General features: G+C 41.2%; 1 protein-coding gene across 2 annotated transcripts in view; it reads left to right on the forward strand.

The window, feature by feature from the left end:
- Positions 1-18,783, forward strand: part of MARCHF1 (membrane associated ring-CH-type finger 1) — a 637,376-nt gene extending 618,593 nt beyond the window's left edge. For both annotated transcript variants that reach the window (XM_056119134.1, XM_056119132.1), the window contains exon 7: positions 14,296-18,783. In XM_056119134.1, coding sequence (XP_055975109.1) covers positions 14,296-14,594 — 299 coding nt within the window. In that variant the 3' untranslated portion in view covers positions 14,595-18,783. The remainder of the gene's footprint in view (positions 1-14,295) is intronic.
- Positions 18,784-19,110: the final 327 nt, after the last annotated feature.

Consider the following 19,110-nt stretch of genomic DNA (forward strand, 5'->3'; position numbering starts at 1 on the left):
AGGGCACCTCTCCCAGACATAGCAAGAAGCAGTCTCAGGACACACACATAGAGACATGTCAGAACTTCTTGCTTAACATTCATTTGAGTCAGTCTCACTTCTGAGCTCTGTGCGTGAAGAACGGTAAGCCCCTCTTGAATATGACAGCTCTCAGCCATCACGATGTCTTCAGGATCTAGACCCATTCCTCTTTGAATGTATCACTCTCTCTGCCTTTTCTCAAGCTATTCAGATAGTCTTCTGACTTCACTAATCATTATCTATGCAGACAACCCACGGATTTATCCACAGTTCAAGCTGCAGTCCAAGTCATAATCCAAAAGCACTATTTCCACTCTAATGCTCAAGGAAAAGGTATGACTAGCACCAGTTACCAAGCCTGGCAGTCAACCTTTTTCCTCCCCTCCTCCCTCCTCCCATGTCCACTTATAACAAATCTCCAAATTCTGTTGACTCTGCCTCATATATCTCTGGAATCTGCCATTTCGGGTAGGGCGTCTGCCTTGCACGCAGCCCACATGGCCGACCCGAGTTCGATTCCTCCGCCCCTCTCGGAGAGCCCGGCAAGCTACCGAGAGTATTCGATATGCCAGACACAGTAACAACAAAGTCTCCAATGGAGACGTTACTGGGCCCGCTCGAGCAAATCGACGATCAACGGGAGGGCCTTTTACTTTATAGCCATCTTCCATATGTAAACTATCACATCTTTTACTTGCAAACTACAATTGCTTCTTTAGTTGACTTTCTCCACTTTTGCCCCCCTTCAACCCACCCTCAATAAATTGATGCCAGAAGCTTAACATTATGTATATCAAGGGGGATTTATAATGATGCATACGCAAACTTTAATGCACAATAACAAAAATAATGTGTAAATAAAAAGCAGCTACACATATTGTAGTGCACATTTATTGATAAGATACCATTATAAACTTAACATGAGGAGAGCCTTAAAATATCTCTTAAGCCTTCTTCCAGTCTGTGAGTATGTCACTTTACATGATAAAAAGGACTTTGCAGATGATGCTATAATTTTTGTGATAGGTGCCTGAGAGATATCACAACAGCAGAATGTTTGCCTTGCACATAGTTGAACTGGGTTTAGTGCATCTCGTGGAGTCCCTGAGCAACTGAGTAATGTCACCAGGGGTGAACCCAGAGTCAGAAGTATACCCTGGACAATGCAGGGTGTGACCCCAAACACAAAAACAACAAATATGATAGGTGATGATCCAGCATCATCTCAAGAGCTCTAAAAAGAGACAGAAGAGAGAAGGAATGTGATAGAGGAAGCAGCAGTGGGAGAAATGAGAGGGAGGAGACGTAGCTAGAAAACGTGAACAATCTCTGGGAACTGAAGAAAGCAAGAACACACACACACACCTTGATTTTAGGATTTTTGATCTATAGAACTTCGTAAAAGTCAAACTCTTCTGAGGGATCTGCTCACCCCCATGAACACAGCTGTATTCAGTTGCACTGAGCACCCATCCCTCATCCCCACCCAATCTACAGAGTCTTGCTTGGCTCTTCTCTGTGAGACATTTCCTCCCAGCTCTTTGTCTATTGTCACGGACTCTAACTTTGCATCTTCTCCTACACCCCTCCAAGCCCACAGTCTCTGCAGTGGACTTAACATCACAACACACACACACACACACACACACACACACACACACACACACCATTACAGCAACCACACCCCATTCAACTCCCTGAAGTAATTGTGATCATCCCAGCAAATTCTCAGTCTCTCCCACACCCTATCTGGCAATCAGAAATTCTGACATTGGAGCACAGCAATTTGAACTGAGGAAGACTGTGTGTGATGTAGATGCTCTTTTCTGAGATCTGAAAACCTTGCCCTAGCTCCTACTTGAGTTGCCTTTGAGGTTTGTGGCACTGTGACGCCTGAGTTTTCTCTCTGGAGATTTAGATTAATTTTTTACATGATTTCCTTGTAGAGTCATACCGAAAATTTCTACCTTCCCACGACACTTACCACGCCTGATTGCAATTGCTCATTTAACACCCCCTCCATCCATATATTATGAGGTCAGAGCAGAGCAGCCAGTTGTTGCCCAGCTACGGCAAATCCTTGGGGCTATCCATGGTGCTGGCACCTGGCAAATGATGCAGTCGGTGTTGGCAACGGAATTGGTGTGAGTGCCTCAGAGCCAAACTGTGCACCCTGTAGTTTTATTTTAGCGCGAGCAGACAGAATATTGCACCCCAGTGCCCCCGGGGAACTGGCATTCATGTCCCTGAGTCAGATTCATCCAGAGAAAAAAAGCTTGAATGATGATCAAGGGGCCGCTTTTCTGAAAGAGAACAGCTCCCAAGCTTAACCCCAACCCCAGCCCACCCCCCACCCATCCCCGCAGCGTCTGCCCTGCGGGGTCCTGGTACCAGGCGCTGCACCCTTCCTGCCCGGGAGGGGGCGCCAGCTATCAGCGCTGCGCTGGGGCGGTGTTGGCGAGGCTGGGGCCTGGGGAGAGAGGCCGGTGGCCACGAAGGAATGCGGGTGTGTCCCCTGAGTACATCCTCAAAATGTAGCCCATGCCCTCTTTCCATGAGCGGTGAAAGAAGTGGAGTTTGCGGGGCGGAGTGATAGTACAGCGGGTAAGGCATTTGCCTTGCACCTGCCGACCCAGGTTCAATTCCCAGCATCCCTTATGGTCCCCCAAGCACCACCAGGAGTAATTCCTGAGTGCATGAGTCAGGAGTGACCCCTGAGCATCGCCGGATGCGCCCCAAAAAAGCAAAAAAGAGAAAGAAAAAAAAGAAGTGAAGTTTGAACAAAGGTTGCCCTTGCTGAAGGGCTGGGGCTTTTGAAGTCCTCCTGGGAGAATTTGTATCATTATTTGAAGCAAAAGACCCTTCCTGTCACCTTTTCAGGTGGAAAGGAATGAAATGGGGGGGGGGGAGGGGGAGGCGCTGGGGCTCTTCTCAAGTCGCTGCTGGAATTTAGCTTGGACGACTTGGAGATGAGGGGGATGTTTGTTTACAGCCAGATTCCTGGAGCCTGCAGATCGATCAGACATAGAAATGTCAGCTCCGCGGAGGGAGGCTTTGCACAAAACCCTCCCAGGGCACCGAGGACCTTAGCAATGAAAAACCAAGCAAAGGAAGCTTCTCATTTTACAGAACTTCAAAAGCTCTTGGCCTGTCTTCACATCTCTCAGCTCCTGCTCTGAGCTCAGAGAATCTCATGGCCTTTGAAGGTTTCACCCCTGAGGCCTTTATTTAAACATAAGCTGCTTCATGCAAACTGGACATTTTGTATTGAAACAATTCTTTCTATGTTTTATATACTTATGTGAAGATACAAAAGAACTTTAGGACGATCCAAGATTATAGACTATCCCTAGAACAACTCTCAGCCACGATTAGACACTGATTGTGTTTCCCTGATAAGACCTGGTGGTACCCAGGGAACCATCTGTGGTGCCAGGGATCTAGCTGGGATTGGCTGTGTGCAAGACAAGTTCCTTAGTCTTTATATTGCTTCTCAGGTCCAAATGAAAATTTTTTTATTTGGTTGTATTTGCTTTATTTTGGTGCCAAGAGTGGAGGTTCTAGGGGTGGGGTCACCTTTAGGCCCTGTGCTTGGGGATCATACAGTTCCAGGGATCGAACCTTGGACCTCTATCTAGCATTCAACACTTTAGAACCTTGGGCCTCTAGCATTCAACACATGTGCTCAGGCCTATTATTTTCCTAAGCAAGAAATAAATAGGAGAGCTAGAAAACTGGTAAGGCCCATCTTTCTTCCATATGCCTTAAAAAAAGTATTAGTCCCTCAAAGGTGGAAATGAGGCAGCTTTTACCTTTCACGTTCAGACTTTTTGAGTTAGGAAGCAAAGACATTATCAAGATGCAGGTTCCTCTTGTCTAGTCACAGAGAGCCACTTAGAGGGAGATAGCTTTTACCTTGGGTAATTTCAAGTGGAAATCATTGTGACTTTTATAAAAGGTACTGCTGGGCTTCTGTTCAAATTGTATTTAAAACCTGACTTCCAGAAGTATGATTTATGGCAGTGTGGTCATCTGTGCGAGCTGTTATTATTTTCAGCTTCTTTTGGTGCCAGCACCCTGAGTGCTGATTGCTTTTAAGTTGTTGGGAAAAAAAAAAACTGATTAAAAGTCAAACTGCTTTAAATCCATCTTCAAAAACCTTCAAAAATATGTGAAGAACAAATTGTCCTTCTTCAAGCAGAGTTGAAGTAGCAACATCTTTTGAACTGTAAAATAGGACCGGCAGGCCTTGTGGACAGCAGGTATGAGCCGGGGGTGTGGGGGCGACTAAAACCTCATGGGAAGGGGGGCGTTCCGGTCCGTCCTTCACGCCCTACCGAGGTCACCAGTTGCCCCCTGCGAGCGGTTCTCCAGCACGGCCACGGCCCCAGAAGCACAAGGACTTAATGCAGAACCCGGCAGTTTGGAGCAGAAAAGTGAAAGGACTATGCGTTAATCCAGGCCATCAGGTCTGTCGGGAGGGGAAAGGGTGTTGCCCCAGTCGCCTTCTCCTCTCTGGAAAGAAAGATGGTGGCCACATGGGAGCCTTGTGGACAGCAGGTATGAGCCGGGGGAGTGGGGGCAACTAAAACCTCATGGGAAGGGGGGCGTTTCGGTCCGCCCTTCACACCCTACCGAGGCCACCAGTTGCCCCCCACTAGCGGCTCTCCAGCACGGCCACGACTCCGGAGCACAGAAACCAATTTCTTAACTATCTGACTTTCAGTAGAAATACTTCCAGGGTCAATAAGTAAAATAGCAGAAATCCAAAACCAACATTTAATTCTTGAACCCAGCTGTAGAAAACAAATCACTTCACAATGCTTTTTCAGCATGTCTGATGGGGGGGGGGGGGTAAACTCTAAATAATAGTGGTGAATCTTTTATTGAAACAATGAATCTAATCAAAGCAGATAGAGTGTTAACTAGAATTCATCTGCCCCACAGGGACTGGGAGGGGTGGGGGGTGGGGTTTTATTGGGGTTCTTCATGGTAAAAAATAAGTATTGGTAAAGGGAAATGTGTTTGATATTTGCATGACTGAGACCTAAACCTGAAAGCTTTGTAACCTTTCCCACGGTGATTCAATAAATAAATTAATTAATTAAAAAAAAATAGGACCGGCAGGGGAAATAGATCCCTCCGCTGTTTTTACACACGGTTCTTTTAGATTAAATATGCACAGCACCTCAAGAACTTTCTCTTCTCATTCTCTTTCTGTCACCTGGGGTAACAACAATAAAAAAAATCAAATACATACTGCTTACTCTAAATTAACCATGTTGCCAACTGTAATTTAAGGAACAGTTGTTCTTCCTATCTTAAAATCCCCAGGGGCAGATTTGTTTTATTTCATTATACAGATATATTAGCTCTTAACTTCTACTTAGAATATATGTTAAAAATTACTTCTCTAGAGAACACAGGGGATTGCCCTGCCACAGAGACAGGGGGGATGGGGGGATGGGGGTGGGAGGGATATTATCCATGGTGGTGGAAAATGGGCACTGGTGGAGGGATGGGTATCTGATCATTGTATAATTGAAACCAAAGCACAAAAAATTGTAAATCTACAACTTTAAAAAAAAATAAAATACAATAAAGGGAAAAAAAAACCCAAAACAACATTAAAAAAAAAAATTACTTCTCTAAAAGCCAGACAATAGTCTTTTTTTTTTTTTTTTTTTTTTTTTTTTGCTTTTTGGGTCACACCCAGCAATGCTCAGGGGTTATTCCTGCTCTGCACTCAGGAATTACTCCTGGCGGTGCTCAGGGGACCATATGGGATGCCGGAGATCGAACCCAGGTCAGCTGTGTGGAAGGCAAAGGCCCTACCGCTGTGCTATCGTTCCGGCCCCAATCCAGTCTTTTTTGACAATGTTTTTTTATTTGTTTTTATTTATTATTATTTTTTGAAAGGTTATCAGGTATATCCCTTTACCTACTTTTATTTTTTTCTTATTTATTTATTTATTGAATCACTGTGGGAAAAGTTACAAAGCTTTCAGGTTTAAGTCTCAGTCATCCAATTATCAAACACATTTCCCTTCACCAATACTTTTTTTTCACCACCAAGAACCCCAATAAACCCCCCCTCCCAACCCTCCCAATGTCTGTGAAGCAGATAAATTCTAGTTAACACTCTATCCACTTTGATTAGATTCATGGTTTCAACAAAAGATACACCATTATTCTTTAGAGTTTACACCCCCAAATCAGACATGCTGAAAAGGCATTGTGAAATAATTTGTTTTCTACAGCTGGTTACAAGAATCAAATGATGTCGTGGGGCCGCTTACTTATTAAGCCTGGAAGTATTTCTGCTGAAAGTCAGATAGTTATGATATCGGTTTCTGTTCTCTGGAGCCATGGCCGTGCCAGAGAGCCTCTTGTGGGGGGCAACTCGTGACCTCTGTAGGGCGTGAAAGACTATATTTATTTATTTTTTAAAAATTTAGTGAATCACTGTGAGATACACCCTTACAAAGCTGTTCATGATTAGGTTTCAGTCATACAGTGCTCCATCACCCATCCCTCCACCAGTGTATATTTCCCAGCATCAGTGTCCCTAGTTTCCCTCCCATCACCCTCCAATCTCCCAGCCTGCCTCTATGGCAGATGCTCTCTCTCACTCTCTCTCTCTCTCTCTCTCTCTCTCTCTGGCATTGTGGTGGCAATGTCTTTCTAAACATTCTTTTTGAAAATAATTCTATATACTGCAATGAAAATCTAAAAATAATAAATATTGACCAGGAATAATTATCAGAGGCCAGGTTTGAGTTCTGCCATGGTCACTGGGCAGTTATCCTGTGTAAGGTAATTAAGTTACTCTGAAACTCAGTTTTCTCATTTGTAAAACTAAGTCAGAGTAAACGTCTTCCCAAAGTTCTAGGATATCATCTTTCAAATCTTGACCTTGGAACAGATAACCTTATACACTGTATTTCTATACATTCTACACATCATCATGCATGTTTAGAGACAATAAATATTACTATTAAAAATCACTGTCACTGTCCTCCCGCTGTTCATCGATTTGCTCGAGTGGGCCCAGTAATGTCCCCATTGGAGATTTTTGTTGTTGTTGTTGTTGTTGTTACTGTGTTTGGCATATCGAATACATCACAGGTAGCTTGCCAGGCTCTGCCGTGTGGGTGAGATACTCTCAGTAGCTTGCCGGGCTCTCCGAGAGGGGCAGAGGAATCGAACTCGGGTGGGCCATGTTGGCTGCGTGCAAGGCAAGTGCCCTACCGCTGTGCTATCGCTCCAGCCCACCATTAAAAATATTACCATTAAAATAAGTTATGATAAAGATCGTAGATATGTGAATGATTTAAAGTAACCTGACTATCTCATTCAGGGGCCAGAGAGATCGTATAGGAGCTAAAGCATGCCATCAGATAAAATAAAGCACCAAACACTGCCAAGTATGGCCAATAATTATAAATAAAATAATTAGCTCACTAAGATGAAGTAGCCAAGATAAAGGAAGAAAACTACCTCCCAGACCTACCACTCATACCTTTCCACAAATTCATTTTTAGCGCCTCATAACCTAAGCAACCTGCCAAAAATATCCCAGCACCAGCGACATTCTCTTTCTAAATATATATTGTCCCCACAGCTGTTTAATGAGGCAGGCTCTCTCTGCTGCTGGGTATTTTCAAAAGTGTTTTTAGATGCTCTCCAGGTGTCTTCAATCACATGATCTGCTACCTAAGATAAGCAGAATGCAGACATTTGGGATGTAAAAGCTAGACACCTGGGAGACGGCTATTTTATAGATGAGGAAGCAATCTGTTTGATTTCTAACGTTTCAGGAACACCCACCTGGGACCTTGGGGCTTATCCCAGTTCAATATGCGGAAAACAGAGAAGCAAGAGGTTAGAAGTCTTCTGGCACATGTTAGAAGTCTCCTGGCACATGTTAGAAGTCTCCTGGCTAGTGTGAACCCGGGACTAAGTGGGATGGGGGACCCTATGCTATTACCAGGGAAACATGACTGCAGAGACAGAATTGCTGGAAAGTAAATGGGTCTCAAATAGGCCAGTGGACAGAGTATGAGTCTGTCACTGTGGTCTGAAAGCTTGTTTACAGATGTTCCCTAACAAATGCAGTGCCCAAGTGGCCACTTTAACATTTCAGGAGCATTTCGGTTAATTTTTGGTGAGGTTTCTGGTCTTTCTCCCATTGAATGAATTATAATCACAAGGAATCCACATAGAGCAGGGTGAGAATCTGTCATCTTGACAAAATACTAGTGATATTGCTGACAGCTAAACAGCCATACTTTCTCCTGAATTCTGGATGCTTCCATTACCTGGAATTTAGGTAGTAAGAGGACACCCAAAGATTGAAACCCAGTAAAATTAGGAAACTCTAAATTATAAACACAAAAGAAAGCTCTGGGCTTTTTGTTTGGGGTGGTGCCGAAGACAGAATCCAGAATTTGACATATATGAGAACCTGCCACTAAACAACATACCTCACCAATCAGCCACAGGTGCGTAACATTCAAATAAATCATTCAATACAGCACTTCCTTATATGTCAAGAACTGTTAATACACTTAATTCAGACTAGTAGCCTTATAATAAAATGTGATTATCTCTGCTTATCAATGATGTGTTCCAGTGAGCATTTGTTTTATGACAAACATCACAAATCTTAGTAACTTGAAACTACAACAGTTAATTTCACTCCCAGTTCTGGAGGTCAGTTGAACTTTTCTTCCTCCAGCCTGGACCAGATTAATTGGTCTCTCCAGGAGTCATTAGTGTATATGCAGACAGCTGACACATCAGTTGGTTACTGCACATTCAAGGATGGTTTATTATTCCACAGGCCTGGCAGTGGGCAATGTCAGATGAGAACAGCTATGCTGATTTTCATCACCTAGTATTCTTGTTAACCCTGCCTTCTTCACATGGCAGTTTTTACTGTTTAAAAGGGCAGTAAGACAAACTCACAATGTATGAATATTTTTGATGTTTCTGCTGTCCGTATTTCTGATTATTCTCATGACCAAACAAGGTTGAGGTCAAAAACACTGGAAGGAAAGGTTAATAGGGGAGGTATAGCCTACACAATGCCAGCTATTATTGCTACATACTATGAAAAATAAAAAAAAATTCAAGGCCAAATAACTGTCCCCATGTTTTCCAAAGCACCCTCAGGAGCAAGCCCAAATACTGAGCCGAAAGTAGCCTCTGAGCTCTACTGAGTTGCCCCAAGATTATTGTTGTGTATTTGTATGTGTGTGTGTGTGCGCGCGCATGCACACACACACACATACACACACATATATTAATTTTGTGGTTTAATAAAAAGAGAAATGAAGGGGTCGAGAGATAGTACTGTGGCAAATAGGTCATTTGCCTTGCATGCTTCCAACCCAGGTTTGATCCCCAGCTCCCTATACAGTACTCTAAGCACTGCCAGGAGTGATCCGAGTACAAAGCCAGGAGTAAGCCCTGAGCCCAGATGGGTGTGACCCCAAAACAAACAAAAATTAAAGAAGACATGAGAAAAAGAGGACAGCCTGTAAGTCCAAGGAAAGGAAATGGCTACCTGAATTAGAACAGATGAAGAAGAGGTAGGACGAAAGCAGCTGACTCTTAGGAATAAATACTGGAACAATCAATAAGGACTAGGGATTTTGTACAATGAGCCCAAGAGGCCACTTAACCAACCACAAGGAAAATCATACTAGGGTTTATATAACAGAGATCAGAAAAAGTCAGAATTATTTGGGATTGGAAGGTTTCTTGGGAGTAGAAGGAGGTAGTGGCTTTAGGGGAAGTGAAGCTGACAAAGTTAGTGAACTCGATTGGCTGTAGGGGCCTGTTTGTAAATAAGCTTGTGGTCTTATGTAGCCTCAATTCCAGCCACCTTACCCAACCCCATGGAGAAAGGGTGAGGAAGATCTTTTCCCACTTTTTCATTTTTACCCTTTTCATCGACATTTATTTTAAATTAGTCAACTCAGTTTCCCCTCACTGATTTGCTAGAAAAATCATGTCTAGGATGGTGGAAGGTCTGTCTGCTTTTCTTTGTTTAAAGTGTTTTGCTTGCTCATTAAATATCAATTTCCCTACAATGTCTGAGCTGATTTTCTGTGGCTCTTGGTGGCACTATTTTGGGCAGATGTAATGTAACGTTTGATTCACCCAAATTTGTGTAGTTGTCAACATCTTATCACAGGACAAATCTACATTCTATTTTAAGCCTTTCCTAGAAAGGATGTCTGAGGATGTTATAGAAGGTATTGTAAGCTCCGCTGTGCAAGATGAGGGAAGAAAGAATTTACTCAAATAGTGGTATACTGAGAGTGCTTCAGAATTTGTTGCTCATTCTTGAGACACTGACAGGACAATATAAAAAGTGAATCGATTTACTGTATCTCTTATGAGAAACAAGTGAAAAATTCCCACTTTCTTACACAGTAATGGGCAATTTCCACCCAATTTCCAAGTTTCCCTCCGTGTTGAGGAGGCAGAGAACATTTTCAAACCCGACGGGAGTAGAGATTTCCTTAGGCTCCAAAGAAATGAACAGATAGTTAAAATACCAAGTTTCATCTCCCGAATTCTGGACTGGCAGAGATTGCTTTGTTGCTTTGCTCTTTAGGTATCTGCAGAGACAAGTCTATTTGAAATATACTGAAGAATTCTAAGTACAAGCCCAGGTCTCAAATATATTGAGAATTCCTGGAGTCACACTAGTAATTTAAAAATGGATGATGGGAGTGGAGTGAGCGGGGAGGATGTGGCAGGAGAGATACAGGGGATATTGGTGCTGGGAAATGTACCCTGGTGGAGAGATGGGCGTGAATTCCTTTCTGAAAAGGATTTGGTTTGACCAAATAAATTTAGGGACCTCTCTGGGTTACACAAAGGATCCCGCAAAAGCAGGATTTTGTGCCTCCCCTTCTTTACCACCAACCATCCTTATCTGTACATTCTCTCCTCTTTGTAGAAATAAGCCAGCTTAGAACTCACTGCACGGCACTATAGCACTGTCTTCCCCTTGTTCATCAATTTGCTCAAGTGGGCACCAGTACCGTCTCACAATAAATTGTGAGACTTGTTGTTACTGTTTTGGGCATATGGAATACGTCACGGGTAGCTTGCCAGGCTTTGCCATGCGGGCAAGATACTCTCGGTAGCTTGCCCGGCTCTCCGAGAGGGGCAGAGGAATTGAATCTGGGTCGGCTTCGTGCAAGGCAAATGCCCTACCTGCTGTGCTATCGCTCCAGCCCTAGAACTCACTAGTCCAATTTAACTCAATATCAAGCAAACCCATTTTGCCCAGGAAAACATCCCTTTAAAAACCCTTTTAGCATCTCAAGATGTCTTATAATGAATTTTCCGAGGTAGACTCTTAACAACTCCTTGATGGTGATTTCTTTTGTAACAAAACCCTTGTCCCTTAAAAGGCGAAGATACAGATGAGGCAGGCTCTGAAAGGTCATTTCAGACAATGGCTCTTTTGTAGGTCAGCTCTGTCTGCCAAGGTCGGGCTTAGCAGCAGCTTTCACTTCCCAAGGACATTTGCAACAGGGCATTGTTGAATCAATGCAGAGGGATCTGGTGAAAGACGAGTGGGACAGACTGTGCTGAGAAAATGGGTTTATTCCTGAGTAAGAGGTGGGCCCTTTAGCAGTGTATGTTAGTTACACTGAAAACTCCAGATGCTTGTGATGTTACAGTGACTTACTTGTTACAGTGATTTGACAGCTTAAGAAGGAAGTTTTTGGGGCTGGAATGATAACACAGTGGGTAGGGCGTTTGCCTTGCACGCAGCCGACCTGGGTTCGATTTCCAGCATCCCATATGGGCCCCTGAGCACTGCCAGGAGTGATTCCTGAGTGCAAAGCCAGGAGTAACCCGGGGCATCACCAGGTGTGACCCGAAAAGCAAAAACAAACAAACAAACAAACAAACAAAAAAAACGGACTGCCCCCATGTGGGGGCAATTCCTGCCCCAAATCAATCTGGTCTCTCCATATTGCTCTGCACTGTACCCAAGAGCGACTTTGTCTCTGGCTGTCTGTGGTTCTCTGGCCAGTGTACAAGCTTGGCAACTGGTGCTTGGGGAGGGGGAGGAATTCCTTTATCTCTTACCTATTCCCCACCTCCAGCCATAGCAGTATCCATTTTAACTGGGTGCCCTTTGCAGGTCAGCTTGAAAAGCACCAATTAAATGAACTAGATTACCTGGCGCCTCTCCCAACCCCCCCCCCCCCCCCCCCGCACTGGATCAAGACTGACTCCCAGAAAGATTAAAACCTCTGGTTACAGGAGGAAGAGAAAGGTCTGGGAGTCAGAGCCAGAAATTCAAAATGGATTCCTCCTGAAACTGACTTTTACAAAAGGCACTGAGGAAAATAAAGACCAATCACAGAGAAATGTTGCTTGTTGGGATCAAAGGCAAATAAAAATATCTTAGCAAATGAACTCAGGTTATGAAGGAAGAAATAATTTGGAACTCTGAGAGTGGGAATGATTATTTCCAGGTGGAAATGGCTTTGGAATTGTTTTTTCAGGGACAGGAAAAAAGGGACATGAAATCCAGAGATACTAGACTCAGAGAGAGCTGGGGAGATGCTCAGGGGTTAAGGATGTATGGCTCGTTGGGACTGGAGAGATTGTATCGAAAGTAAGGCATGCAGCCAACCCAGGTTCAATTCTTGGCATCCCCTATTTTCTCTTGAGCACTGTCAGAAGTAACTCCTGAGTGCAGAGTCAGGATTGACCCTATGTATGGCCCCCAAACAAAATAATAGTGTATACCTCATATGTGTAAGGTTTCAAGTTTGATCCCAAGTACTCTACGTTCTTTCCCGCCCCTCCCACCCCAGGTCTTTGTGTAATGCCAGGTATGGGTTCATAATCCCCAGCTTCAGCAGGTCCTACTAATGAACCCTCTAGCCTGCTAGAAATGACCGCTGTGCTCCTGAGCACTGTTTGGGACCCCCACATCAAATAAAGAAGTAACAGGCTGAGCAATGGAAATCTCTAGGTACTTGAGAAGAATAGCTTCGTTGTCTGATTTCGCCACCAGGAGAAAGATGTAATCCACAGGTTTTTCCTTATAAATGTCTGGTTTTTTAAAAAAAAGACAAACAGAGAAAGAGAAGTCAGGAATGATGGTAAATAAACACCAGTTATAACAGTCAACAGATATTGTCAGATGTTCCCTGGGAGAACAAAATTACCCTGGAGTTGGACTACCTCTAGTAAATGTCAGATATTTTGTTTTCACATAGAGAAAACTGAAATGGGTGGTAAATACGGCCCTCAGCATGAGAGAAACAGGGCTGCTTGTCCCGCTCTGAGAAGCATAAAGCCAATGTCACTAATAATGTAATAAGTAAGAATCAATGAAACCACAGTAAATCCATAGGCTCTCACTATCCATGGTTTCTACCAAGCCCTTATGAGTTTATCATAATGAACACACTCATAACCGACAGCTTTCCATGGCAATGAAGGTATTTATTATATCCATTACCCCATCCTGATTTGATAAGCAGAGAATCTGAACCAGATCATATATTTAGCAAGATAATTATATGGGGCCTACACAGTGTTGTAGCTACAGAAATACTTATGAAGCATTTCAAAAGGACAGCCAATTTCTAGTTCTGGTGATGAAAATATTCATGTCTAAGAAAATAATCATTCTCAGTGGCAAAACATAAAATTTGGTATAAATGACTGAAATCCGAAATTTTATGCATCTCTAGGCTTAGGAATTTGGGAATTCTTTCTTATCCTGCTGAATTATGGCAGCTTTTTTCTCTGTCCCTCAACTTCAAGAGGGTAGAGTGAGAAACCTGTACGTACAATCCCAGATATGTGCTTACGACTTCATCCTCTTAAAAGGATTTTAAAGTGATTCCTTCACTCACTTCACTCACACTGCCCTTCAAGATTTAGCAAGAGTAAATGTCAAAGTATCAAAAGTTTAACACAGTATCTGATATTCCTAAATAAGTATACTTGATGCAAGGAGAAATTCACAGTAGTGAGAGATGAATGAATTTTTTCACACACTAACTTTAGCTGAAAACAGTTTAGCAATTTAGGTTACAATTCCTAACTAGCTGTTATTACTTCTCTTATCCATAAAAATTAGCAGGTAGGAGTATCTTTGGGAAGAGCCAAGGGATGGGAAAAAAAAAATCAAAACCACTAGTAAACATGTAGGTAATAATCCTGTTGGTAATAATCTTTCTTTCTTTCTTCTTCTTTTTATAAATGTCAAAGGTGTCCTTGAGTGGCCATTTTGGACAAAACTGGTTGTAGTGGCCATTGGCTTCACTGGAGGTCTCGTCTTCATGTATGTACAGTGTAAAGTCTACATTCAGTTGTGGCGCAGGCTAAAGGCCTACAACCGTGTGATCTTCGTGCAAAATTGTCCAGACACTGCCAAAAAACTAGAGAAGAACTTCTCCTGCAATGCCAACATGGACATCAAGGATGCTGTGATCGTGCCTGTATTACAAACAGGTACAAATCCGCCGCCCTCTGCAGAGGGCGGCCCACCTGAAGTCATACCAGTGTGATGGAATCAGCCGGGAGTTTCCTTGTGGAAGTTTCTAGCCCTCAGCCACTACAATGACAAAGTGATCCTGAATGACTATCTCTTCTACCGACTTACTTTAACTTACTTTACTCACAAAAGAAAGGAGAGGAGGGAAAAACACACCAAATGATCAGGATCTCTGGAACAAAGTCTAAAGTGAAAGAGGAAAGTGAAAAGTTTGTTTGATATTGAATGATTTCTAAAGACAATTAAGAACCACTGGAGCAAGGAACGCTTTTAAGCAATGAAGAAAGACTACATGGACACATACTTTTCACAGCAGCAGGAGGAAGTTCAAGAATATAGACTTGAGTTGCAGTGTGTGTTTCTTCTGGGGTCTTGTAATGTTAACTATCTCATCTGGAAATAACATACTTGTTTTCAAGCTTAAAATATGTGCAGTATCCCTAAGACATGTTAGAAGGAACCTTGGAGGATGCATCTTTGGATATTCATACTTTGGCAGTCAATGATTTTAATGGCTATAGTGGAGTCCAGTTGTTTTGACAGATGCATGTTGTTAAAATAGATGTAATACACATTTGAAGATGCTACAGTCTATGTTGAAACCATGAACAAAAGATTTTTCGAGACTGATGAGCCCTGGTAAATACCCAGAGTTGAAAATAATGATTTTGTCCTCTATGTTTTTTCTAAAAACAGCACTGTCCACTGAAAAATGAGACACAAATGCTGATCATGTGTGTATATTTTAAATTTTCTAGTAGAAAGTAAAAAAAGATAAAATTTTAATAAATTTTAACACTATCCACGTTATTGTTTCAACACATCAGCTACATAAAAAAATGAAATACTTCCAATCACTTTATTTTTCTTGTACCACATATCTGGTGGCTTTTGCAGGCTATTCCCAGCGTGGTGCTTAATGACAGAGAGGCACCATGGCTCTAACCTGGACTCCAGCTTGCAAAGCATGTGCTCCACCCAGCCCTTTGAGCCATCTCCCTGGCCCCACAAACTTTTTTTATGAACCAAATCTTCAAATTCCACTATGTATTTTATCCTTCTAGGATCTCTCAATTTGAGTTAATCATATTGAATAGCATGTCCCTAAAAACTAGCAACCAAGACATTTTAGTTGAGTATTTACTTAATTTGAATATTTATTAAAAATAATATTTTAATTCAAAGGCTCACACATGCTATGATTTGACATAGCACTAAAATGATCAAATTTAACGTTGATTAAAGGGTTAGAAATAAATGATTTCCTTAAAGGGTGAGAAACGAAAATACGAAAGGGAATCAGAGGTGGGGAGAAAGAAAAGAAAATGTGTGGTGAAGTTCTGATATATATTCACTTTGGTTTGCTAGTATAGAGCACCTATGACAGGGAAAATAAAACTTAAATATTTTGTTGTTAATGTGTAAGGTTGTTTTTTTTTTTTTAAAAATCTACATGGTGTCAACTTTACAGATGAGAAATCACAGTAAGCATTTTGACTTTTAAAAAGCTGCCAGTCTTTTCCTTGCCCAGCTGGGAAGCAAAGAAATACTCAACAGATTCTCTGATAAGTAATAAATTGAGTTGTTTAGGTTTGACAGTTCAGTTGATTATTGTGTTCTTTGCATATTCATGTAAAACAGAAGCGTGAATGATACTGCAGTGAGCTAGATTAAAGACTTTAGATATAGTGACCTGTCAAAGAAAGATGTCTTACAATGAAAACAGGTGGTTTATTTTTGTTAGCTGTCATATTTATTATTGTGAAAAGACAACCATGATGATGGCCGTAAGAACCAAAGCATGGGTATCGCGTCGCACAGACCTGAATTTCAATTGATGCACTTTTGTAATTATCTGTGTGCTTGTTCTTCAAAAATTATCATAGGAAAAAGAAATAACCTGTAATGAGGAGAGAAGTAACATGTTAGTAGTGGTTGACACCAAGTCCAAGTAGTCCCGATTTGTAGAGATAAAGACGAGGTAAACAATGTCAACTTTGTGTATGTGTGTGTGGCATGGGTGTGAATTCATGTATATACACAAGGAATGTCATGGTTCTGTCAGTTGGGAAAAAAAAGGCTTAAAACTCATCTTTCTTAAAACGTGGAGGGCCATGGAATAGTCATAGGAAACAAAATGGAGGGAATTAATCTGCGGCCAATATTTCTGTGCAAATAAAAGACAAACGTGGCGTTAAAAAAAAATGACATACTTCAATAAATTAAACCTTGCATTAAATTCATTTTAGATGTTCGTTTTTAAAAGGTCATTAGAAAAATTTACTTACGGATAAAAAAGTTTTGGGTGACTTAACATCACCTCACCCAAAAGATTGAACTTGACTTCTCTGCAATTTTTCTAAGCATTGAATTAATCTATTTCTCCTGTTGTTTAGCAATGGCAACAGTCACCAGCAAACAAAAAAATATTGATTTCCCTTCTGTTTGGCCTAGAAGAAAAAGGATTACCTACCTTAATTACCACCCAAAATAGTCTGAATTCTGTATAAACCTTAAGCGAGATTAAGTGTATAGATCATTTCATGGTGAGAAGTGATTGGCTAAAATCAGGCCGCCTTTATTAGTCTACAACCCAATACTAAAAAAAACATTTTTAGAATGAAAAATAAAGGCAAGCACTAGCACAATGCCCACAAAAGAGGATGTGTTATTTTAAAACAAGATCTAAATTTGCAATGAACATTAACCGGGTTTGATGAGTAAGAGAATATTGTCCCAAGTAGTTAAAAAGTCAGATTCTGTTATTCTTTCCTGACCTTTTAAAACCCTAACTTTTGAGTGGAAATCTTTTTTTAAAAGTCTTCCTACAATGCCAGTTTAAGGGTCAAACTCTGTGCATTTATTGTACCTTCTTTGCACAATACACGATGTGGGGCAGGGGCAAGGCTTTATGGCATGTCTTTGTAGACTGGATGTAATCCTCAAGAAGAAAAACTGCTCCCTGAAATGACAAACGTTTCAAAGTATGCTTGCCTGCTTGTGTGAGACATAAAATGAAGCTGAAAGAAAAGATTCAAATTGAAAAACGAACTGAGAGTTCACTTAAAAACCTTAATTTTATAACATGAATCTGACTACTAGTACCGTGCTGCACAGTAGTTATGTGTTAGTTTTTTAACTAAAAACTATCACTCTCATTGTGTAGGACCAAAAACTTAAATATCAAATGGATGGAACTCCAAAATTTAAAAAAAAAATATCATTCAAAATGGCCTTAAGTTTAAATACAAAAACAACAAAAATGGGAGGGGAGGAAAGACTTGGAATCAAAATGGTCTCATCAGCAATGGAGAAAGTGAAGACAGGAATATGCCAGAGTCTTTTCAAAATGCTCCAGGACTGGGCCAAGAGGAAGAATATAGGGGGAAGAAGGTTTCCTTGCATACAGCCAACCCCGGTTCAATCCCCAGCTCCCTGAGTGATCACCACTAGGAATGATCCCTGAGTACAGGACCAGGAGTAAGCACTGAGCACAGCAGGGTGTGATCCAACAACAAAACTAACAAAAATATCAAAGTGCTCTATGATTAAATCTCAGCGAGAACGGATACTACATACGGTTACGGTCCAGAGAGAGACCCTCATAATTATACATTCATCTTGTTTTGCAAAAGGTTCTTAGGTACATTTACTCTTGGCTAGAAATTTGGCTCATGATTCATTAATGTATTTTAGCTGACACTGGGGTAAGGTAGGAGATTATCCCATCTGCCTTACATAGGTTACCTTTCCTTGCCAATGAATATTTTGGACTAAAAAAATGCTCCAAAAAAATCATCATTACTACAATTGTTAGAAAATAACAGTGTTAGACTTAAACACACTTTAATTAAGAAAGATGAAGACCTTTTTTTCCTGTCTGTAAATCAACCCAAAGGTGCTATTTTACATATCAATACAATTGAAAGGAAGTACTGTTATTTTGGGCTACAGTGTTTTTTTCCTCTGCAGCTGAAGAAAGCCCATTTTGAAATTGGATATTGTGTTACAACAAAACAAGGAAAATTTATTTTAACTGTGTGCAATTTTTTGAGATGAACATTTGTACTCTTTTTGGCTTTACCTAATTCTCTTGCATTAATAATTTACTGTTTTGTGAATAATGTGTACTAAGACAAATTAAGGAAAAGAAAATAATTATCTGTGAAAGACTTTGTATATTAAAAAGTGATTCAAACCTCCTCTGTGTTTTCGATACTTTCTATCAAACCATCAGGGGCTTTCTGTAGGGGGACTTTCTATCAGGGGCTTTCTATACATGATTTATCTGACTTCAGACAGGATTGAATTATTCAGGTTTTACCCTGGTTTCAAGGCAGAGTCTGAACTGGGTTAGATTAGGTAGCATCCTAATTATACGGCATAAATCAACTGACCCACTATAGAGAAATAAGCAAGCAAATGAACAAGAAAACTTATCCATAGATTTTTATAAATATATTTGTAAGTATTCTTAAAATACTCCTTAAGAAAAAAAAAAGTAAGATCACAATGTAATCTAAGGGATT

Source organism: Sorex fumeus, unplaced genomic scaffold (assembly GCF_029834395.1).
Source record: "Sorex fumeus unplaced genomic scaffold, SorFum_2.1 ptg000039l, whole genome shotgun sequence".
NCBI lineage: Eukaryota > Metazoa > Chordata > Mammalia > Eulipotyphla > Soricidae > Sorex > Sorex fumeus.